We start from the raw sequence: 25557 nt of genomic DNA, 5'->3' as shown, positions 1-25557 counted from the left end.
GTTAGAAAATCCAGTCGGATAGGGGACCGCATCGGCTCGTTGATGCGGTCCCCGAACCGACTGCCCCAATGCCGCCTACATAATCCAATCGTTTGGCTTATTTATTTTTTTTTTAACTTCAAGCTCCCCGATATCGCCCACCCGTAGGTGGGGATATCGGGGGAAGATTCGCTCGCTTGGCGATCTCGCCAAGCGAGCGGATCTTACCGTGTATGGAGACCTTAACACTGAGCTTTACTCCATTTTAAAAATGTCGGGAAGAAATGTCGTATAAATGACAAATTCACAGAAGTGTCTGTAAACTGTCTTTCATTTTAATCCACAAAATGCTAATAAGCTATGACAAATAGAATAAAGAGTAAGAAGGGAACATTTTAGATTATGATAGGTTAACATGAATTTTCATGTGAGGAAAAAATAAACAATACTTGCACACTAAAAGTACAATATTAAAACTTTATTTTAAAAATGAAACATTTGCATTCAATAATACCCAGAGGATTTAAAAAGATACAAACATAAAGCTTAAAAATAATCTATTTATAGTTATTAAAATCTTTAGGTGCAGTTTAGGTAAAACAGCGATTGTCGAAACAGAGTTGTGGTAAAAATAGAACATAAACAGATTTCCAGTTTCATTAGAAATGATGTTTGCCTCCAGTTTTAGCATGAACAATTTTAATTCAGGGGTACTGTTCCCTAATTCAGATAGGGCTTATAACTTAAATACCTACATTTAAACTCTCTTTTTTAAATATTTACAATTAAGTCTCTCCCAATGAGCTGCCATACAACTTGCCTCCCCTGAATCATTCCCCCTTAAAGAAGAAGTAATTTTAAAGATGGAAAAAAATAAGTTCACTTTTTCCTTAAAAAAGCAGTGCTGTGTGGTTCACCTTTAAGTTAACTTTTTAATATGTTATAGAATGGTTGATTCTTAGAAACTATTTAATTTGTCTTCATTTTTTATTTCGTATAATTTCTGAATAATTTGCCTTTTTCTTCTGTCTCTCTCCAGCTCAAAAGGGGGTTACTGCCCCACACAGCCAAAAAACTATTGCTCTGTGAGACAATTTTATTGTAACGGTTACTTTTTATTACTTATCTTCTTTAAGGTGGTAGGGTACTCTCCTATTCATATTCCAGTTTCCCATTCAAACCACAGCCTGGTTGCTAGGGTAGTTTAAACCCTAGCAACCAGACTGCTGAAATTGCAAAGAGCTGCCAAACAAAAAGCTAAACAATTAAAAAAAAAAACACAAAATAAAAAGTGAAGACTAATTGATATTCTGAGACAATATGCAATCTCTACATCATACTAAAGGGTAATTCAAAGGTGAACAACACTTTATATTTAAATAACAAATATGTCTAAGCTGTCATGAATTACAACTAAATGCTATTATGAAATGCAAAGTGCAGTAAAATACAACCATAACCAGAAAGTTTAGTGCATAAATGTCCCAAAACGCTCAGGAGATCCCAGACGATCAGCACTGACCACAAACTGCTCCATTACCTCACTTCTGTAAATAGCATATAACAATAGCATCAAAAAGGGTATTGATTTAAAAAAAACTCTTTTTTGGGGGAATATTCTGTGAACTAGTAATGTATTTATCTGGAAAGGTCCAGACAAGGAATAGCTTCAATTTCCCTGTTCACCCTGTTAAGCTTAAACTAAAAACCAATGTAATTTTTTTCATGTTCAGCACAATCCCTATTCATTAAACTCATGATGAACAAGAAGGTATACTGTCCCTTTAAGGTGGTAGGGTCCTAGGAAATACCTTCATTAAAGCGGCCCTTGCACTGGTAAACTCTGCACCCACAGTTCAGTTTGTAATGTAGTGTTCATGAAGTGAATTGGAATTTAAAAGGACTGTTTCTGAGAAAGTAAAAAATATTCTACCATGATCCCCAACAGCAACACAGAACAATTGTTTCCAGTGGCCTACAGGCAGTACATAGCCATGGTCAAGTTTGCAAGCACTAATAATATATCATTTTACAGAATTTCTTCCCTTGTCTCAACAGTTTCGACATATTCTGTTGCTTACAGATGCTATGAAGGGGCCATCCTACTTATGACAACAAAATTCCACATGTGCCAAGTTAATGCTCTTGTCTTTTATGTAGTTTTTTTTTCCACAGAAAAAAACAGCAATTGTCTCCAATCACTCCAATTTACTGAATTATGCTGGTTACAAAGAGCTACTGCCTAAAAAGCAGAGGGTCTTGATCCTCAAAAATGGCAATGGCAAGCAATTTCAGACAAAAGATGAGGAAATGGTCAAGGCATTCTATTTTAAACGTATAGTCTCTATAATTTAAAGTAAAATTATTGCTTAGGCATATTCTCTCTTGAACATATAGATGACAGACAACTCAGAAAACAAGTATAGCTTAAGCACCATGGAATTTATGGGCATAATGTTTATGCCATATAACCTGGCACCAACATTTCCCATAAAAAAATGGCACAGCATGTCTAGTTGTTTCTGATAACAGCACAGGATCATTTTAGCTCTGACTTTTGTGCAATGTCATATTAGTTCTCATGTTAGACAAAGCTCTTTTGTCCTATCACCTTATGTTAGATTGTCTTCTGTAAAGATCTTCAACGGTTTTTGTCAGCTGCTTAGTGAATAGCTCATTAATCCTGCCACAGTAGGTATGTACTGTTTTCTGCAATTCCAGTTCTAAAGGATATAGTAATGAGTGGAAAAGGTCGTCCCCAAATCTGTACTGTAAAAAAAAAAAAAAGCATATTTAAATAGCAAAGCATGAAGCAAATGCAGTTCATTGCAAACTCTGCCACATAGGTCAAGATCAACAATGATTAAAAGGAGAAGGAAAGGTAAAAATTAAGCTTTATAAGAAAGGTCTATATAAATACAGCCATAAGCACTCACAGAAAAGCTGCACTGAGTCCTCTATCAAAAGAAAAAGATTTTCTTTTCTTCTTTTTTGTAAACTTCAGTGTGAGACTTCCTCTCAGAAAAATCCTTCATTCCCGGGGTCAGAGTCTGTGCAGCTCTCTCCCTTCTCCCCTCCCCCCTCCCCATAAGAATTAATATAAATTCACTCCCCCTCCCATCAGAATCTGTGATCTGAGCTACCAACGGATAGGTGGCCTAGCGAGAGAATCAACTTTCTCTATCCTGTTGCCTCCTGAGGATTCTAAAGGATATAATCCCACCAAACCATGCTAGAACATTATGACATAAAGCTATTTCCTATCCTAAAAAGATTGCATCTAACGTTGCCTCTAATGAGAAGTGGTTAAAATGAAGGCTAAAATTATGATACTGATAAAATGAATTTATTATTTCAGTAGAAAAGAAGTTTTAAATCGATTGTTGGTGGGAGTCAGATCAGCATTGCCTTTCATTTGATAGTGAAAGCAGAGACTGATACAATTCTTTATCAGTAAAGCAGCAGGAGAAACTCTCATCTTGGCCCTGTTCACTTAGTAAATTATTCAATCATATAATCCCTGACCTGTCTTAACTCTTCTGCATTGCTGAATAATGTTTAAAATCAATAAAATCTGCTTAAAAAAAAAAGTTCAGATTTATAATATAGTAATCTGTTAGGATGGATCAGGTGCTACGTGCATTTTATTTCATGCTAAAAACCAAAGCACACTGGGAGGCTGAATATTTCCTTCTGAGAATTATCACTTTCTTTGAGCATTTAAAGGAGCAAAGCTCATTTTATAGGTACATTTTCTGTCAGCGAACAGTAAACTCAGATCCCCAAAAGAACATTCATTCATTTTTACTTCCACATGACAGCATGCTATATAGCACCATTAAAATATAGTATTGATTTTGAAGGTTATATACAAGACAGCCTCTTACAACACAACAAGCACCAACACATTTTACAACTCTTCTGTGGGTTTACAAGCAATAAATTGTTTATTAGAAGGCTTATTTGCAGGCAGCAAGAACAAAAAATTAGATGTGCTAGGCTGAAAATCGTGCATATATTTTGAGCCATAACCTCTACAGATGCTGGCAAATGGCCAGCCTGTCATAAGGATATTCCCTAAGTGAATGTTAAACCAAAGTGACAAAAGCAATTCCTCTTTAGTCTACAAAGGAATCAAAGTCCTTCAGAAGAGGGGGGCTCTCAGTTTTTTTATTCACTAGTTATAGGGGAACTATAATTAAAATACTAAAAGCGTCTTTGGTACATTTCTTCCTAATCCTTAAAGGAAAACTATACTCCCAGAATGAATTTAACCAACAGATAATATAAACTATGCTAAGTGACCTATTAAAGAATCTTTCCAAACTAAAATATGGTACTGGTAAAACAGTGTGTTTGCTTCAGGAACACTACTACAGTTTGTATAAATTAACTGCTGTCTGTGTAGTCATGGGGGCAGCCATTCATGCTGAAAAAAGGAGAAAAGGCACAGATTACATTAGAGGTTACACATAAGACACCATTGTATTCTACAGAGTTTATCTGTTAGCTGCTATGTAACCTTTGCCTTTTTTCCTTTTGAATGGCTGCCCCCATGGCTACACAGCAGGGTATTTATATAAAGTCTAGTACTGTTTCTGAAACAAACACACAACTTTTACCAGTGCAGGGCAGCAGTACATTATAGATTCATTTCTTGGATATATTTTCATTTTTTGGAGTTACTGTTCTTGGAATGCACAAATAAAAGGTCAAAAATAGGGCTGCTGCAAAAAAAAATCCAAGGATAAAATAACGATGTAAACTAAAAACACAGCTTACATTTCGGAATGCGTCATACACAGCTCTAAATGCTGGCTGTTTTCTGTCATGATAAACACCTCTATTGCCATGAAGAATAAATATTCCACCTTCTGCTTCATGGCAATTGCTTCCATAAATGCAGTGATCAGGACGGTAATTCCATTGACAAGGGAACACAAATAAGCTTTCTGTTTAAAAAAAAAAACAAAAAAAAAAACCACATTACAAATGTCTATCAGTTTCCACTGCAATGTATGTTTAATCAAAATGCCTCAAAACAAAATGAATAAGCATTATTTTTTGAAGGCCCCTAAGAAAATTCTCAACAGATATTAGCAGAAAAGAAAAAATAAATCCAAATCACAGCCATGTGTGGTCCCTACCTGGATTGTGGGAAAACATGATATTCAGTAAATCCTGGTCACCCCATGTTATGTTTAACTTGTATTTTTTTAGCAACGGCAACAGTAGATCTCCCCAGTGTAAACGAACTGCTGTCATGTCATTCTACAAAACAAGAGAGGTTTTTATAATGAAAAGCAGTACATCTTCAGATGCTTTGCTCTAAAAAGAGGCCTACATGTGCACATGGACTTAAAATGCTAAAAAAAGAAAAAAAAAAAAAAGGACACAAGATCTCAACCAAATTCTGTTCACACGGCTCCACCTTCTGGATACTTGAACATATAGCATGTCTCAGTAACAGAAAATGTAAAGATTTTATTATTTTATCCCATTTCTTGTAAAAGATAGTAGTATATAGTGGTAAGTGTTTAGATGGAGATCTGTTTATTCTCTTTATATTTTCATAAACAAACCATACTGCAGGGGTCCCCAACCTTTTATACATGTGAGCCACATTCAAATGGAAAAAGTGCGTGCAACACAAGCATGAAAAATGTTTTAAGGTTGCCAAATTAGAGCTATGATCTATTTGGTAACCCCTGTGTGGACTAGCAACCTATAGAAGGCTCTGTTTTGGCATTACACTTATTAAATTTTGCAACCAAAATTTGCCTCCAAGCCAGGAATTGAGAAATAAACACCTGCTTTGGGGCCACTGGGAGCAACATCAAAGGGGTTGGTGATTAACATGTTCACTGCCCTACTGCATTCCTATTTGCAAAGTGTTGTGCAGGAAAGCAAAGGAATACTTTTTGCACATAAGCTCTGATTCTATAGATAATCACAGTCATAAAGGCAAAATATACTTTTTTAATACCATGAACTGTACTTCAGATGAATTATAGATATCAGCATATCCAACATATTGGATAACTTCCCTTAAAGGCATAGCTTTAGCTACAAAAATACTGATTATTGTACTATTAGCATATTTGACACATTGGTCTAGACTATTTGGACAACCCTGCATGGCTAAACAACACTGAAATATTTGACCATGTTCCATCCTTGTTAAGTCAACAGAAATATGGGTTTTCTACATTATGTAATATCGGACAACCTCAAATACACAAAATTATCAAAGGATAAATATTCAAACTTCTTTGTCAAAAACACTGAAAATCTTCAGATTATGAAATGTTAACTAACCTTAAAATGCTTTTTTCTTATACGGGTCATGTTCATTAACATGACTCCAGAATTGATGCCTGTCTTTCCGTAATAAGGATGCCTAGCAAATCTATTATACCACCCTATTCGTGGCTCTTCATGCTCTGGGGCCATAGCAGCAATCTGTGTTGAATTAAAGCCGCCTAAAAAAGACCAGATGTCATCCAAGGGGCGTAAAAATAGAATATCTGTGTCAACATACAGCAAGGAGTCAACTTCCGTAAGAATCAACTGCAAGAAAAAAGATTATTATGATTATTTTTGTAATGTAATACAGCATTATTTTCTTATTATGACTAAATTTATTTCAGTACTAGAATCTTCTTCCTTAATGAGGGGCCCAGAACATACAACATGTCCAGATCTGCACAATATCACATAAGACAAAATTACACAGGATTTCCCTTGAAAGCAAAGAATGTAATTTGAGGTTTTTTTTAGTCCGGCAAAAGCGACAGCGCCTTACCATTCAGAGCTGATTATATATTTACACTATTTCCTTTTATGATATAAATTAGCAACATATATAGCTTTAAACATAATAACAGATGTGTCAATAGACAGATGTGTCCAAATGAGAACTAAATAATGTGGATGACAAGCCTAAAATAATGGGAGTTGGCCTGTTCAGGTAAAGGGCAGTTAAACTTAGAAAGGGAACTTGATCAGGTAAGACAGCATAGAAGTGAAGGTATTCAGCTTCAACACGGAAGAGAATGCAGAACTTCAGCTGCCTAAGCTGCTAATGGTAGCAGAAACAAGACTGAATGACATTATGACAGTTAGGACAGAGATGGTGATGTCATGGATGGGAACTGGGGACGGATGTTTGCCCATGTTTAACATCACTGAAACCTAGCCAAGTAGTGCTAAACTGGACAGCCCATGAAAAATCGGGTTGTGAAGTACAAAACCAAATAGGTATGACAAGAAAATACATAAAACTCCTGCATACTTGTGGGTATATTTATCATTCTGTGTAAAAAGTGGAGTGATGCATTACTGGTGGTGTTGCCCAGGGCAACCAATCAGCAATTAGATGCTTTGCTGTGGTTTTCTAACTGTTGAAATCTAATTGGCTGCTATGAGCAACATCACCAGTAATGTTTTGCTCCACTTTTTACACAGCATGATAAATATACCCCTTAGTGTATATTTTTGCACAAAATGGTATTGTTTCTCCACCTGGAATTCTGGCACCTTTGGAGGCGAAAACAATTTTCTGTCAAAAGGTGTTGTTTGTTTACTTTAGTAAGTTAAAGAAGTGTGTTACCGGCAAGAATAGTCTTTGCGATGCACAGGGTTTAAATAGTTTCTTCCATTCTGCAGCATTTTCTGATGGAAAGGTTATTGGATACAATATATATTTAAACTTCTCTGGAAATGCCCATCTATTAAGCTGAAAAGAAAAGTAGACAAATTTGTCTTAGAAATTGCATAGGAAGGCTAATATTGAAAAAACATACAAAACAAACTTGCTTAAAATAGGTCCAGCTATAATCTCTAAAAGTTAATGCATAGGTTAACGTCTGATTAAAGTTGTATCTTTTTCCAAAAAGAAAACAAGATGACACTTACTGTAGCTTTAAACTCATAATGTAATTGATCTTCTGCAAAAATATGAAACTGAAGAAATTTCGTGCTAAAAAGCAGTGCTGATTTTAGCATGGTAATAGTCTCTTCAAGTCTATCCCCACAGGCAACAACAGCCAAATGCATTGTCTCTGTGCCATGTTTCACAGGAACTTTGTACCTGTAAATTCAAATACCACAGTGTTAGACAGACTACTATTCAGGCTATATTCTATAGGCTATATTCAGGCTAAAGAAATTAAAATATAAATATATAACTGAACCTGACCGTTCCTTTTCTTTTAATACATACCAACTACATCACTGTTTATATATGATTACATGACCTGGGGAGGAAACAAAACTATGGGGGCTGGAAAGTTGTTTTGCTTAATGGAGTTTCCTCTCAAAGCAACTTCCGCAATTTCGGGAAATTGCGGCACCCGCGTATGCCATCCCACCGGCGATTTACATTTTCGCTGGTGGGATGGCATTTCAGGGAGGTCACCCGTGACAAGGGAGATTTGTCACAGGCGACTAATCTCCCCCATGTGCCACAGCCCTAACGGCACCGACTCATGTGGTGGATGATTCGTTTTTGTCAGCATAGAAAATGCAGGCTGAGAAAAGCAGATCATTCGCCATGTGTGACTGTGCCCTAAAGAACGGAGATTACCCATTTTGGTGATTGGTGGCCAAGGGTGAAAAACCTCAACTAAGCATTCATGTTTTAACATGGTTCCCATATACACAACAAAAGCATTATTTTGGTGGGAATTCTGAACAGATGCACAGCATTGTGTATCTGCTTAATGGAATCTACATGTTTTCACACTATTATTATCTGCTGTTTATATCATGCCAATACATTTTCAAAGCACTTTACACATATTGTTTATCATGCACTTCTGTCCCTGCCCCAGTGGAGCTTACAATCTAGGATCCTTATTACATTCACACACATCAGGGCCAATTTTATTAGCAGCCAATTAACTTGTGTGCTTTTGGACCATGGAAGGATACCTTGGTGGCTGGAGGAAACCCAAGTAGGCAAGGGCAGATAGTGCCAAAGCCAGAATCAAACTCAGAACCCCAGTGCTGCAAGGCAGAAGCGATACCCCTGAGCCACTGTGCTGCCTGTACACTGTATGATTAACCTCCAGTACATTATAGCCTACTTTGGCAGAACAGCAACCCTAAACCTGTAAGTGCCAATTAGCCTATAGGAGAGATACAAAATGGGATTACTTTTGACACTGTACTTATAGGAAAGAGTTAGATCAATCAAATCCTATATTATCAAAATATTACACCATTTTTGAAGTCTTTAGTGGGTGTAAAGTGTACAGTATACTTCAGCGGGGAGTACATAAAATTTCAAAAACATTGGTTTTCAGCAGACGTAAATGTAAGTCTCGTGATTAACAAAACAAGCCTAAGCAATTCATTATAGAACACAGTAAAACCCTACCAATTCCCTTTGTACTATCTGTGAAAGGAAAGTTAAGGCCCCCATACACAGGCCGATAGAAGCTGCCGATATCGGTCCCTTGGACCGATTCGGCAGCTAATCGGCCCATGTATGGGCAGAAACAAGCGGCCTGGCCGACCAATATCTGGCCTGAAATTGGCCAGATATCGATCAGCCAGGTTAGAAAATCCAGTCGGATCGGGGACCGCATCGGCTCGTTGATGCGGTCCCCGAACCAACTGCCCATGGCCGCAAATGTAATCTCATCGTTTGGCCCCAGGGCCAAACGTTTGGATTATTTTTTTTTAAAGCAGCTTGTTACCCGATATCGCCCACCCGTAGGTGGGGATATCGGGTAAAGATCTGCTCGCTTGGCGACATCGCCAAGCGAGCGGATCTTATAGTGTATGGGCACCTTTACTTTGTAGGTATTTGCCATAAATTAAGATAAGCAGAATTGTGAGATAAGCAGAATTTCAATGGGACTTGCCATGCTAAGAAATAATTCCAAACTCTGTTTTATTGTGTAAAGGAAAATAAACTAGAGTTACACAATATACATTTTTTAAATCTTGTTTCCACAAAAAATAAAACACAAAGCATACAAGCCGACAGCATTTTGTGGCACATACATTAGAGCATCCCAATTGTAATCTATTATCTAAGTCAATACAATAAAGAGGGAGGGGGCATGTTAGAAGATCAGTGACAGGAAGGAAGTACAGAGTTGTAAGTAAAAGTGATTGCTGCGCCTAAAGCTGGCCATACACGCACCGATACTATTGTACGAAACCTCGTTTCGTACGATATTCGGTGCGTGTATGGCATGTCGGCGAGTCGACCGATATCGCAGGAAGCTGCTGATATCGGACGACTCGCCGATCGGCCAGGTTAGAAAATCTTGATCGGGCGCCATAGAAGGCGCCTGACCAAAATCTGCCGTCAGGGCTGAATCGGCAGAAGGAGGTAGAAATCCTATTGTTTCCATCGTGCGAAAACATCGTCAGATCGCCACGTGTATGGCCAGCTTTAGGCATAGAGGTGGGAAAGGCAAAATATGATTAAGAGCTAAGATATTTAAATAAGTTTAATAGGTATGGATTTTTAATAAAAAAAAAAAAAAAAAAGGAATTTGGCTTTCATGATAAATTTGAAAAGGAGTTTTAGTGTACAACTTTTTATTGTCTCATAAGGCTTGCTGAAGGGCTGGTAGACCCCGAAAAGTTGTCTTTTAAGTTGTCTTAAGGTGGCCATGCACCGTAAGATCTGCTCATTTAGGGGTCCCAGATCAGACAGAAAAATCAAACCTGCCCAATAAAGATCGGGGCAGATAAGCAGCCGAATCAGTCTAAAGGGCTGATATCAGCAGCTAAAATCTGCCCCTGTATGGCCTCCTTTACTTGTGGCTGCTGAGACTTTTTTTATTCTACAGGGAGCTGCTATCTTGTTACCTGCCTGTCGTTCTGATGATCAGCTGCTGGGGGTGGAAAGAGAGGCGGTGACATCACTTCAACTTACAGCGCAGCAGTAAAGCATGACTGAAGTTTATCATAGCACAAGTCACATGGCTGTAGACACATGGGAAAACTAGGAAATGATTAGCCCCATGTCAAATTTCAAAATTAAATACAAAAAATTGATTTTCATGCAGGATTCTGCTGGAGAAGCTCTATTAACTGATACGTTTTGGAAAAATAAAACATGTTTTCCTATGAAAGTATTCCTTTAATAACTATTGAGCATTCAAGTTCTGGAAACCATAATTCAAAATTATCAATACCAGATCCAAAAAATGTCACTCATGGTAAACATTGACAAATCAGCCCCACAAAATACTGTCAGTATAAAAAGATGACCACTGCATCAGTCTATGAGTCACTGCACTGCCACTGGTGCCCACAGTGTATCAAGTGGGGCCATAGCGACCAAATGACTATTTCAGAATGCATGTCTGAAATTTTGCTAGCGTGTCACAACTAGCATTCTTTTTTCAGAGGATGAAAGTTTATTTTCTTTTAAGAATTATTTTTAAGCAGTATTCACTAAATCACACTTGATTCTGGGTTGCTGCCCACAGATTGTATTGCCTTTTCTCAAACAAATGTTCGCACCAGTTAATGGCATAACAAGAAGCTTTATTACCCACCAAAACCAGTAAGTTGGCCTGTTTAACAAATAAACAGGAAATCTTTCGAGCAGTTAAAACTGGGCCCCAGCACAATTGCAGGGCCCTTAAACACTACACCAACTGCTGGCATAGCACAAGAACAGTGCGAAAATGTTTTTACAGTATTGCACCGATATTGTTAAAAAAAGCAATACACAAAGAATAAATTATATTGAAATAATACCTTAAAAACTTGTCAGAGAAACAATCATTAAGCCAAACTTTAAGGTAAAGCTAGATCAAATGTTGTTTATTTCAATCTTAGACTACAAAGCAGTGATTAAAGCTCTATGCTATTTTATTTGTGAACAAAATGAAACATTTTTGATTATATTGTTTCAGTTGTGTAAAGGATATGATTTTCTCAGCAAGTATGAAGCCCACTGTATTCAATCTTAGTTTATTTTTGAACAGGGAAAGCACAAGCTATGAACCAAGTTACCCCAACCTGTCTGTATACAGATGGTGTATGATTCAGTATTACTGTTATTTGCTTGAGGAGCTTTTGGGTTTGCATTAGTCTAATGAGATTCCATGAAAAAATTGGTACTTTTGAAATATGGCAATCTGAATAGCAGTAGTGCATATACAACAACATCACAATTCACCTTAAAACTGTCAAACTCATTTCAACAGCTTTGCAAATGGTGTTTAATTATGTGAGCATTTTTTATAGTTATTCAATTCTCTCTTTATTGTGACTCTATTTCAATTTCAGAAACTTTGACCACTGGTTGCTAGGATCAGCGATTCTTGAGATCAGAAAGTAAATGGAGTGTGAGGCTAGATTATTATCTTAGTTGCTTATCTTTGGATTCCAAATGTTTCCTTTTCCACTCTAATATTCAAACAACGATGCATATGAAATTATTAACTACAGCAGTAAAACAATTGCTTTCTATGATTTGCCATGAATCTGGGGTGAGTGGACCCAAAATGTAAATTAATTGAGCTTTTTCTGGGTACAATTTATCCTTGATAAGCTACAAAGGATTACCTAGCAGATATCTTTTTGGGCATCACTGTAGATATATGTTGGCCTACCTAAAAGAAGCTTCCCAAAAGCAGTCCTTTCCACATATACCAGCAGGCAGCATCCAATAGGGATTCCAGAAAGACACAGAGAAATCCTGACACCTGACAGGATAAGACACAAATATTTTCTGCTGGTTACTGAATGTAAGCTGTAGTATTGTTGCTGTAAGTAATGTTCTCCATAGAATTTTATAAAATCTCAAAAAGAAATAAAAAAACCTTTTAGGTATGCTGCTTCACCTGAAAAAATTATTTCCAAATCTTCTGCCTATTACATGTATAAACAAATAATTGCCCCTATAAAAAGGATTATTCCCTGTATTATTTACCCTCTGCGGAAACCATATTTGGTCAAATTTAGAAAAATTTCATTAAATGCACATGGTAAAAGGATAAAAATTAAACAATCATGGTACACTTGGGGCTCTTACACACTGGATTTTTGTATGTTTAGAAACATACGCTGAGTTTATAAAAACACATTTATTACATTTTTGTGTGGGTGTGTTTTTAATGCATCTAGGGGCATTGTTTTCAGTTCCAAACTCAGCCCTCTATTCTAATGTCTTCTGAATGTGCATCAAGCACAAAAAACCACAATGAACCCTGAATGCCGGAAAAATGCTGAATTGCTTAGGTGCCCTCAGACTTGCATCTCAAATGCACAAAAAAACCCATATATAAGAGCCCTAACAGTAATTAAAAGTATAACCAATATCCCATATAAAAAGCATTTTTAGGACTCGAGTGTTGCTGCATCTTACCATACTAATGGTAGACTAAATAATAATTTACATTTCTTTCCATGTTAAGCATGAATAACAATCCAGCTAATCTCACATTTATGGTAAACAGGCAGTCACAAATTTTTGTCTGTTTAAAGTTAAAAGATATATGCGATATATAAAAGTATGCATGCAACCTTCCTAGAAATAAATAGAACATTCTTACTGCCAATGTTAATTACTCAATGTAGCGTTAGTATTTTAATATATACAGTAACTATTGTTCTCTCTCTGGGACCAACCTACTGTGTTTCACACGTTACACCCTACATCATAAAAGTAGTACAGGTATAGGACCAATTATCTAGAATGCTCGGGATCGAGGGTATTCTGGATAAGGGGTCTTTATGTAATTTGGATCTCCATACCTTAAATCTACTAAAAAAATCAATAAAACATTAAACCCAATAGGATTGTTTTGCCCCCAATAAGGATTATTTATATCTTAGTTGGGATCAATTACAAGATGCTGTTTTATTATTACAGAGAAAAAGGAAATCCGTTTTAAAATTCTGAATTATTTGATTAAAAAGGAGTCTATGGGAGACGGGCTTTCTGTAATTCGGAGCTTTCTGGATAACGGGTTTCCGGATAAAGGATTCCATACCTGTACAAGTAAATGGTTACACATGTAATACAAATATTTGGAGAACATATTATGGGCCTGTGGCAACCAGGATTATTTCACTTGTAGCATAATGGACCATGAAATTAAACAAGCTTTTTTCTTTAAAAAAAAAAAAAAAACATAATAGGGATTTTAGAATGGATTCTTAGAGTTAGTATTTCACTGTACTCCACTATGTTATAGGGACAGTATAGTGGCTTTAGGGGAAGCATGAGTTTGATTTCAGCCAAGGCACTATCTGCAAGAAGTCTGTATGTTCTTTTGGTACTCCAGTTTCCTCCCACTCTACAAAACCATAAAGGAAGGCTAATTGGCTACTGACACATAATTGGTCCTACTGTGTTTACATGTAACAGGGACGTTACACCCTAACCTCATTAGATTCAGATCATGTTTTAAGCCTAGCTAAAAGCCACACAACTTCTATAGCTACCTACAGTTGTTAAGTAGCACTAATACATTGATCATGATTTGGGAAGTCCAGGTCATGAAATATAGCAAACTTAATTTAAAACCTGGAACAATTAATTAAACCTTTGATGAAATTGCTTAAATTTTTAAGAATCAGAAGCAAAATATATCCATCCTTTATAAGCTTCAATCACACTAAAGGACATATTAATAAAGGTTTGTAAAAAAATTGCATTAAAATACAATTTATATCACCACATTTATGGCATATAAAATCCAAAGTAATTATAAAGCAATGTAATGATTTTGATGATGTACCAATATAAAACTGGTGCAAAAATGTAAAAGATGCATGGAAAATGAGACTGTTTAAAAACCTAGCCCCCACAGTAACAGTGATGCAATTCTTGTCAAGATTGTTCTGTATAGGAGATATGCTTTATTTAACAGCTTTAGTAGATGTAACAATAGAAAACCACAAAATGATTTGGGACCTCTGAAACATGTCGAACCAGGTAAAGATTAATGTGAACCTCCCACCCTACAGCGAGTCTAGTACTTAGTTACCTTTCTTCCAGGGGTAATGATATGCATCATATGTCAGGATTTGAAGCAACTGCCTTTAGGCATCTGTTTGCTAAAGTTTCTAAAAATTGTCTATAAACAACATTAATGCTGCTTCCATGTTCACTAACGTGCGATGAGATATATTTGTCTTGCGATAAGTGCCAATATTATTGCAAGCGTAGTAGTTTTAGGTCATTTAGGTTAACTGCATTATCTGCAAGAAATCTTGCAGATTTTTTTTTTTTGCCACTGCCAATGGCCACATTAATAAATAGTTTATGGAAAATAGAATTTATTAGCAATTTATAAATGTATTATTAAATATACTTATGGCCAATAAAGTAATTTCAGGAAAAATTTATTTTCAGATTATATTATTCTTAATTAATTCAATAATAATACATTCATAAGTATCATTATTCCCCAGTGCAATCACTAATTTGTGCTGCTTATGTTTAAAAACTGACTTTATATTGCTCCCACTATATAGTCTCTGGCTTTGTTTCACATAATGCCATGCTCCAGGAGGTGATAAAAACGAGCAAAAGTTGTGTCTATATTTTGCAACAATTCTGCCGATAATCTTTAGTAAACCTTGCGAGATAATTTACATAGCATGAATGCGATAATAGGTGATAATACAGTGGCTTGCAAAAGTATTCAAAAAAAAAAAAAAAAAAAAGAAAGAAAAATTTTCCACATTTTGTCACATTACAGCCACAAACATGAATCAATTTTATTGGAATTCCACGTGAAAGACCAATACAAAGTGGAGTACACGTGAGAAGTGGAACGAAAATCATACATGATTCCAAACATTTTTTACAAATAAATAACTGCAAAGTGGGGTGTGCGTAATTATTCAGCCCCCTGAGTCAATACTTTGTAGAACCACCTTTTGCTGCAATTACAGCTGCCAGTCTTTTAGGGTATGTCTCTACCAGCTTTGCACATCTAGAGACTGAAATCCTTGCCCATTCTTCTTTGCAAAACAGCTCCAGCTCAGTCAGATTAGATGGACAGCGTTTGTGAACAGCAGTTTTTAGATCTTGCCACAGATTCTCGATTGGATTTAGATCTGGACTTTGACTGGGCCATTCTAACACATGGATATGTTTTGTTTTAAACCATTCCATTGTTGCCCTGGCTTTATGTTTAGGGTCGTTGTCCTGCTGGAAGGTGAACCTCCGCCCCAGTCTCAAGTCTTTTGCAGACTCCAAGAGGTTTTCTTCCAAGATTGCCCTGTATTTAGCTCCATCCATCTTCCCATCAACTCTGACCAGCTTCCCTGTCCCTGCTGAAGAGAAGCACCCCCAGAGCATGATGCTGCCACCACCATATTTGACAGTGGGGATGGTGTGTTCAGAGTGATGTGCAGTGTTAGTTTTCCGCCACACATAGCGTTTTGCATTTTGGCCAAAAAGTTCCATTTTGGTCTCATCTGACCAGAGCACCTTCTTCCACATGTTTGCTGTGTCCCCCACATGACTTGTGGCAAACTGCAAACGGGACTTCTTATGGTTTTCTGTTAAGTTGTCCTATGGACAGATTCCCCCACCTGAGCTGTAGATCTCTGCAGCTTGTCCAGAGTCACCATGGGCCTCTTGGCTGCATTTCTGATCAGCGCTCTCCTTGTTCGGCCTGTGAGTTTAGGTGGACGGCCTTGTCTTGGTAGGTTTACAGTTGTGCCATACTCCTTCCCTTTCTGAATGATCGCTTGAACAGTGCTCCGTGGGATGTTCAAGGCTTTGGAAATCTTTTTGTAGCCTAAGCCTGCTTTAAATTTCTCAATAACTTTATCCCTGACCTGTCTGGTGTGTTCTTTGGACTTCATGGTGTTGTTGCTCCCAATATTCTCTTAGACAACCTCTGAGGCCGTCACAGAGCAGCTGTATTTGTACTGACATTAGATTACACACAGATGCACTCTATTTAGTCATTAGCACTCATCAGGCAATGTCTATGGGCAACTGACTGCACTCAGACCAAAGGGGGCTGAATAATTACGCATACCCCACTTTGCAGTTATTTATTTGTAAAAAATGTTTGGAATCGTATGATTTTCGTTCCACTTCTCACGTGTACACCACTTTGTATTGGTCTTTCACGTGGAATTCCAATAGAATTGATTCATGTTTGTGGCTGTAATGTGACAAAATGTGGAAAAGTTCAAGGGGGCCGAATACTTTTCCAAGCCACTGTATATACGTGCCCCAGAAAAATTACAATGACAAATGTGCTCGCAGTTTAGTAAACCTGTTCTTGGGTTTTTTCTGACGCAAGTCATTATTGCTGTCTATCGCACTTTAGTAAACCAACACCTATATAACTTTTGTATTAATATGTTTTGCTTTGAAAACATTTTGCAGACAACCAAATTTTGCTCTTATATTTTGTTTCAATTACTTTGGTGCTGCTTATAATGAACAACATTTCTACAAATAGATATTCAAAAATGTGTATCATAGTTTCAAATAATTGTGAAATGCACAGCAGTAAAATAAAGTGCTTGATAAATATGTAAATTAGTTCTCTGTGATGGATTATGTTTATGAATGCAATGCTTTTAAATAAACAAAATATTTTCTACCAACTTTTACTCTATTTTTCAAGCATAAAATATTTGAGCTTTATAAATACATCCTAAAAGTATAAAAACTTGCAGCCATTTCTAAAAGAAGACTATGGGGCTGATTCATTAAAACACGAGTTTGAATCCCGAATGGGAAAAAATTCGGATTGGATATGATAATTTCTGAAGATCGCAAATATAACAAAAATGCTTACGAAAAAATCGTATTAGTCACGATAATATGGTATTGGCGATCCAAAAGTCACAAAATTTTCGTACCGAACAATTGTAAACAGTGGCAGAACCTTTCCAAATTTTTCGCGCAAGCGTACACAAAAGTTGCGCAAAAAAAATGGCGTTCGTGCCTTAATAAATCTCCCCTTATGTGGTACAGGTATAGGACCCATTATCCAGAATGCTCGGGACCAAGGGTATTCCGGATAAGGGGTCTTTCCATAATTTGGATCTCCATACAATAAGTCTACCAAAAATTTAATAAAACATTAATTAAACCCAATAGGATTGTTTTGCATCCAATAAGGATTATTTATATCTTAGTTGGGATCAATTACAAGGTACTGTTTTATTACTACAGAGAAAAAGGAAATCAGTTTTAAAATTCTGAATTATTTGATTAAAATGGAGTCTATGGGAGACAGGCTTTCCGTAATTCGGAGCTTTCTGGATAACGGGTTTCCGGATAAGGGATCCCATACCTGTAGCTATTTGGAGTATAAACTATAGCACACCCTGCCAAATTTAACAACAAAACAGTTTATTTTACAAGAAGCTGAAAGCTAACAGTTATTGATATAACTTATTCATTAAAATGGATATTTAAAAATATGCCATTTAAAGGAACAGTAACACCAAAAAATGAAAGCGCTTTAAAGTAATAAAAATATAATGCACTGTTGCCCTGCACTGGTAAAACTGGTGTGTTTGCTACAGTAACACTACTATAATTTATATAATAAGCTGCTGTGTAGCCACGGGAGCAGCCATTCACGCTGGAAAATAGGAGAAAAGGCACAGGTTACATAGCAGATAACGGATAAGTTCTGTAGAATACAATAGTGTTTTATCTGTTATCTGCTATGTGCCTGTGCCTTTTCTCCTTTGAATGGCTGCCTCCATGGCTACATAGCAGCTTACTTATATAAATTATAGTAGACTTTCTGAAGTAAACACACAACTTTTACCAGTGCAGGGCAGCAGCACATTATATTAAAGTTACTTTTATACACTTTCATTTTTTGGTGTTACTGTTCCTTTAAGAATGTAAAAATTTACTTTGCATTTCAAATTAAGGGCACCAACTACTACCACTAGGACTGTGCCAAAATCACCTAAAAGTGAACCACCCCTTAAATATTGTACTTTAATGTAAACATTGATATTTAACCCTTTAAGTGCCAAGGGACGTAGATTCTACGTCCCAGGTACCAAGGGACCAAAGTGCCATGGGACGTAGAATCTACGTCCAATGGCACTGTCGGGTTTACAAGCGCTGCGCTCGCTTTTAAAGCAGCGCAGCGCTTGTAAAGCCGTCACAACCCCCTAGGCAACGAGCGAACAAGGACATACTCACCGATCCGGTCGCCCAGCCGCACCGATCGTCGCTCCAGCCAATGACAGCAGTGGACACGCATTGATGACGTGTCCACTGCTGTCCCTTTAAAAGTCGCCGCCTACTGTCGGCTCCCTCACTCCTGCTGCGCACGTTGGACCGGATGGAGCTCCCCTGCTGCCTTCCTGCTGGATTTATCGCCCCTGATCGCCTCTGATCGCCTGCCTGCCTTGGGTAAGCTGAACTACAACTCTCTACCACTGTTTATTTTGCTTATTTCTATCTCAACTGTCTAAAAATTTTTTTTTTTTTTTTTTTTTCAATTTTTTCTTCTATCTTTGTTATTATTACACTTTTGTACACATACACACTTATTTACAACTTTCCCAAGCACACACAGACACTTACACACACACTTACACTTTTTTTTTTTTTTTTTTTTTTTTCTTTCTTTCTTTTCTTTTCTTTCTGTCTTTGCTTTCTTTGGCAGTCTTTTTTTTTTACTAAAACTTTATTTCTGATCTTGCTCTATAATTATCTGATTTATTTGGTTGCATTTTAGTGTTTTTTTGGCATTTTCATAATTGATTTCTGTTTTTGAATTATTCTATTGCACTGTAACTTTTTTATTGCTATTGGGTGCTGAATTTGCAGTGACGTTGGTGGATCCAGGGCTCTGACCACCGATTTCATTGCAATTATTGTTCTTCTGTTGGTTTAGGTGGTTTTATTGGATTTTACTGATTTTATGGTGTTTTATCTTTGCATTGTTCTTTGTGTGTTTAGTGCCCCTAAAAGGTTGCTTTTGCAGTGACATTGGTGGATCCAGGGCTCTGACCACCGATTTCATTGCAACTATTGTTCTTTGATTGCTTTTAGTGGTTTTATTCCATTTTAACTTCATTTGATTTCAGTTGTTCTAGAAAGGTCCAGAGGTGCTAAGATTGTTCTGGTAGTTTCTATTGCCAAGGGTTAGGCTGATGCCACACATGGCGTAGGGCTGATTTTTTCAGCAAGTGGAAAAACGCTTGCCGAAAATTCAGCCCTACGCTTGCTACTTGTGCCTGCACCCGAATGAATGGGATACGCTCGGGTGCAGGCACATGTAGCCGATATACGCATGAAAACGCGAGACTTTGCATTCTCACGCGTTTTCATGCGTATATCGGCTACATGTGCCTGCACCCGAGCGTATTCCATTCATTCGGGTGCAGGCAAAAAAAAAGGGGTGCATAGAGTGCAGCCCCAATATTATGCATTTTCAGGTTTGGTGGCCATGTACTTATGCGCAACCAGACATAGGTATCGTTTTATTCAGGGGAACTTGCAGATTGATGGTTAGTAAGTTTTTGGTAGTTGCCATGGAGATTTTGGGGAGAAATCTAGGTTTTTTATCTGGTTTTTCCTTGATTTCTGACCAAAGCGCTGACTTCTGCAAGGGACTGGGGCCACAATTTTTCATGTAGAAAGAGGAGAGTGGCGTCTCTGAATAGCTGAAGGTGTGCACTTTTCAGAAATATATAGTTTGCGGGGGTTATTTCACAGGTATGGGGGTGTTTAGACTAAATAACTGCAGATAGAGCACAGCCCCCCCTTATGCATTGCCCCGGTTTGGGGGCATTTGGTGGCCACGTCTTTATGTGTACCCATACATATGGGGTATCGTTTTATTCAGGGGAACTTGCAGATTGAGGTTTAGTAAGTTTTTGGTAGTTGCCATGGAGATTTTGGGGAGAAATCTAGGTTTGTATCTGGTTTTTCCTTGATTTCTGACCAAAATCTAGGGTTGTATCTGGTTTTTCCTTGATTTCTGACCAAAGCGCTGACTTCTGCAAGGGACTGCGGCCACAATTTTCCATGTAGAAAGAGGAGAGTGGCGTCTCTGAATAGCTGAAGGTGTGCACTTTTCAGAAATATATAGTTTGCGGGGGTTATTTCACAGGTATGGGGGTGTTTAGACTAAATAACTGCAGGTAGAGCACATAGAGCACAGCCCCCCCTTATGCATTGCCCCTGTTTGGGGGCATTTGGTGGCCACGTCTTTATGTGTACCCATACATATGGGGTATCGTTTTATTCAGGGGAACTTGCAGATTGAGGTTTAGTAAGTTTTTGGTAGTTACCATGGAGATTTTGGGGAGAAATCTAGGTTTTTATCTGGTTTTTCCTTGATTTCTGACCAAAATCTAGGGTTGTATCTGTTTTTTCCTTGATTTCTGACCAAAGCGCTGACTTCTGCAAGGGACTGCGGCCACAATTTTCCATGTAGAAAGAGAAGAGTGGTGTCTCTGAATAGCTGAAGGTGTGCACTTTTCGGAAATATATAGATTGTGGGGGTTATCTCACAGGTAGGGGTGGTTAACACTGAAAAACTGCAGGTAGTGCACATAGAGCGCAGCCCCCAAAATTTCAACTGAAATTGCCCTTATGCATTGCCCCTGTTTTGGGGCATTTGGTGGCCACGTCTTTACGTGCACCCATACATATGGGGTATCGTTTTATTCAGGGGAACTTGCAAATTGAGGTTTAGTAAGTTTTTGGTAGTTGCCATGGAGATTTTGGGGAGAAATCTAGGTTTTTTTATCTGGTTTTTCCTTGATTTCTGACCAAAGCGCTGACTTCTGCAAGGGACTGCGGCCACAATTTTTCATGTAGAAAGAGGAGAGTGGCGTCTCTGAATAGCTGAAGGTGTGCACTTTTCAGAAATATATAGTTTGCGGGGGTTATTTCACAGGTATGGGGGTGTTTAGACTAAATAACTGCAGGTAGAGCACATAGAGCACAGCCCCCCCTTATGCATTGCCCCGGTTTGGGGGCATTTGGTGGCCACGTCTTTATGTGTACCCATACATATGGGGTATCGTTTTATTCAGGGGAACTTGCAGATTGAGGTTTAGTAAGTTTTTGGTAGTTGCCATGGAGATTTTGGGGAGAAATCTAGGTTTGTATCTGGTTTTTCCTTGATTTCTGACCAAAGCGCTGACTTCTGCAAGGCACTGCGGCCACAATTTTCCATGTAGAAAGAGGAGAGTGGCGTCTCTGAATAGCTGAAGGTGTGCACTTTTCAGAAATATATAGTTTGCGGGGGTTATTTCACAGGTATGGGGGTGTTTAGACTAAATAACTGCAGGTAGAGCACATAGAGCACAGCCCCCCCTTATGCATTGCCCCTGTTTGGGGGCATTTGGTGGCCACGTCTTTATGTGTACCCATACATATGGGGTATCGTTTTATTCAGGGGAACTTGCAGATTGAGGTTTAGTAAGTTTTTGGTAGTTGCCATGGAGATTTTGGGGAGAAATCTAGGTTTTTATCTGGTTTTTCCTTGATTTCTGACCAAAATCTAGGGTTGTATCTGGTTTTTCCTTGATTTCTGACCAAAGCGCTGCCTTCTGCAAGGCACTGCGGCCACAATTTTCCATGTAGAAAGAGGAGAGTGGCGTCTCTGAATAGCTGAAGGTGTGCACTTTTCAGAAATATATAGTTTGTGGGGGTTATTTCACAGGTATGGGGGTGTTTAGACTAAATAACTGCAGATAGAGCACAGCCCCCCCTTATGCATTGCCCCTGTTTGGGGGCATTTGGTGGCCACGTCTTTATGTGCACCCATACATATGGGGTATCGTTTTATTCAGGGGAACTTGCAGATTGATGGTTAGTAAGTTTTTGGTAGTTGCCATGGAGATTTTGGGGAGAAATCTAGGTTTGTATCTAGTTTTTCCTTGATTTCTGACCAAAGCGCTAACTTCTGCAAGGGACTGCGGCCACAATTTTCCATGTAGAAAGAGAAGAGTGGTGTCTCTGAATAGCTGAAGGTGTGCACTTTTCGGAAATATATAGATTGTGGGGGTTATCTCACAGGTAGGGGGGGTTAACACTGAAAAACTGCAGGTAGTGCACATAGAGCGCAGCCCCCAAAATTTCAACTGAAATTGCCCTTATGCATTGCCCCTGTTTTGGGGCATTTGGTGGCCACGTCTTTATGTGCACCCATACATATGGGGTATCGTTTTATTCAGGGGAACTTGCAGATTGATGTTTAGTAAGTTTTTGGTAGTTGCCATGGAGATTTTGGGGAGAAATCTAGGTTTTTATCTGGTTTTTCCTTGATTTCTGACCAAAGCGCTGACTTCTGCAAGGGACTGCGGCCACAATTGTCCATGTAGAAAGAGAAGAGTGGTGTCTCTGAATAGCTGAAGGTGTGCACTTTTCGGAAATATATAGATTGTGGGGGTTATCTCACAGGTAGGGGGGGTTAACACTGAAAAACTGCAGGTAGTGCACATAGAGCGCAGCCCCCAAAATTTCAACTGAAATTGCCCTTATGCATTGCCCCTGTTTTGGGGCATTTGGTGGCCACGTCTTTATGTGCACCCATACATATGGGGTATCGTTTTATTCAGGGGAACTTGCAGATTGAGGTTTAGTAAGTTTTTGGTAGTTGCCATGGAGATTTTGGGGAGAAATCCTAGGTTTTTATCTGGTTTTTCCTTGATTTCTGACCAAAATCTAGGGTTGTATCTGGTTTTTCCTTGATTTCTGACCAAAGCGCTGACTTCTGCAAGGGACTGCGGCCACAATTTTCCATGTAGAAAGAGAAGAATAGTGTCTCTGAATAGCTGAAGGTGTGCACTTTTCGTAAATATATAGATTGTGGGGGTTATCTCACAGGTAGGGGGGGTTATCACTGAAAAACTGCAGGTAGTGCACCTAGAGCGCAGCCTCCAAAATTTCAACTGAAATTGCCCTTATGCATTGCCCCTGTTTTGGGGCATTTGGTGGCCACGTCTTTATGTGCACCCATACATATGGGGTATCGTTTTATTCAGGGGAACTTGCAGATTGATGGTTAGTAAGTTTTTGGTAGTTGCCATGGAGATTTTGGGGAGAAATCTAGGTTTGTATCTAGTTTTTCCTTGATTTCTGACCAAAGCGCTAACTTCTGCAAGGGACTGCGGCCACAATTTTCCATGTAGAAAGAGAAGAGTGGTGTCTCTGAATAGCTGAAGGTGTGCACTTTTCGGAAATATATAGATTGTGGGGGTTATCTCACAGGTAGGGGGGGTTATCAATGAAAAACTGCAGGTAGTGCACATAGAGCGCAGCCCCCAAAATTTCAACAGAAATTGCCCTTATGCATTGCCCCTGTTTTGGGGCATTTGGTGGCCACGTCTTTATGTGCACCCATACATATGGGGTATCGTTTTATTCAGGGGAACTTGCAGATCGATGTTTAGTAAGTTTTTGGTAGTTGCCATGGAGATTTTGGGGAGAAATCTAGGTTTTTTATCTGGTTTTTCCTTGATTTCTGACAAAAGCGCTTACTTCTGCAAGGGACTGCGGCCACAATTTTCCATGTAGAAAGAGAAGAGTGGTGTCTCTGAATAGCTGAAGGTGTGCACTTTTCATAAATATATAGTTTGTGGGGGTTATTTCACAGGTAGGGGGGGTTAACACTGAAAAACTGCAGGAAGTGCACATAGAGCGCAGCCCCCACATTTTTAGCTGTAATTGCCCTTGTGCATTGCCCCTGCTTTGGAGTGTTTGGTGCCCATGTCTTTATGTGCACCCATACATATGGGGCATCATTTTATTCAGGAGAAGTTTGTCTTTCAAATATGCCTTTGTTAGAAAATTTTTATGAGATTTTTTTTTGTCAAATCCACATTTGATCATGCGTCCAAGTTTACGTTTTAGAAAAAAAAAAAAATGTCATAAAAAGTTCCAAATTTCACAATGCACTGACAAAAGGTATTTGGCTTTTGAGTGAAAACTACATTGCACCTAGAAACCTGAAGGTCTGTAGTTTCTAAAGATACCAAACATGAGGGGATATTTTAGATTTACATATAAGTTATGCTGCATTAACTGTTACAAGCGCTTTTCTGCTTTGTTCTGGTGTGATATTGTACTAAGTATTGCTTTAGTTTGGGGGTTACTTCTGGACAGGAACTGTGGGGTACCACCACATATTTGGTATCGTTGGAATTGGGAGTATCAGGGCTTTTACAAACAATAAAAAAAAGTGAGTAAAATTAACTTTTCTATGGAAAAAAACCTCAAAATATACAGAAATTTTTCATAATTTTATTTTTTTTTTACATATTTCACCCAAAATACACATCATATCTCCAGAAAAGTTATAAAATTTGGTATGTATGTCGAAGCCCAATTAGTGACGAAAAAAACGATATATAATTTCCCTAGTTTCGTGGAGGTTTTCCTACCAAAAAACATTGTTAAAGTGAATGAGTACAAAATGCTTAAAAAACGTCTGGCACTGGGGGGAACCGAAATGACGAATTCGGCTGGCACTTAAAGGGTTAAATACATTTTGCAACTCTTTATTTGCTAGTATTTTGGGCTTCACCTATTTCTGTTATAGAAGTTTTCATTTAAAAAATATTTTTTTTTAAATTCTGCACTTTTCATATCAGTTATTTTACTGCCTGCAATAACTG

At 38.1% G+C, this 25557-nt stretch overlaps 1 protein-coding gene across 6 annotated transcripts in view; it reads right to left on the bottom strand.

Annotated features, from left to right (window-relative positions):
• Positions 1 to 442: 442 nt before the first annotated feature.
• The window catches only part of gxylt1 (glucoside xylosyltransferase 1), a 32237-nt gene continuing 7122 nt past the window's right edge, over positions 443 to 25557 (bottom strand). For 2 of the 6 annotated variants that reach the window (XM_031898955.1, XM_012959929.2), the window contains 7 exons: positions 12573 to 12665; positions 7897 to 8071; positions 7592 to 7717; positions 6298 to 6549; positions 5127 to 5250; positions 4762 to 4931; positions 2264 to 2748 (listed from right to left, as the gene is read on the bottom strand). In XM_031898955.1, the coding sequence (XP_031754815.1) occupies positions 2587 to 2748; positions 4762 to 4931; positions 5127 to 5250; positions 6298 to 6549; positions 7592 to 7717; positions 7897 to 8071; positions 12573 to 12665 (1102 nt within the window). In that variant the 3' untranslated portion in view covers positions 2264 to 2586. Of the gene's footprint in view, positions 2749 to 4761; positions 4932 to 5126; positions 5251 to 6297; positions 6550 to 7591; positions 7718 to 7896; positions 8072 to 12572; positions 12666 to 25557 lie in introns of all 6 variants that reach the window. The other 4 variants (XM_004912970.4, XM_031898957.1, XM_002932809.5 and 1 more) reach the window with 4 other exon arrangements.

Source organism: Xenopus tropicalis, chromosome 3 (genome assembly GCF_000004195.4).
Source record: "Xenopus tropicalis strain Nigerian chromosome 3, UCB_Xtro_10.0, whole genome shotgun sequence".
Taxonomy (NCBI): domain Eukaryota; kingdom Metazoa; phylum Chordata; class Amphibia; order Anura; family Pipidae; genus Xenopus; species Xenopus tropicalis.
This window is presented reverse-complemented; position numbering and strand designations above follow the sequence as displayed.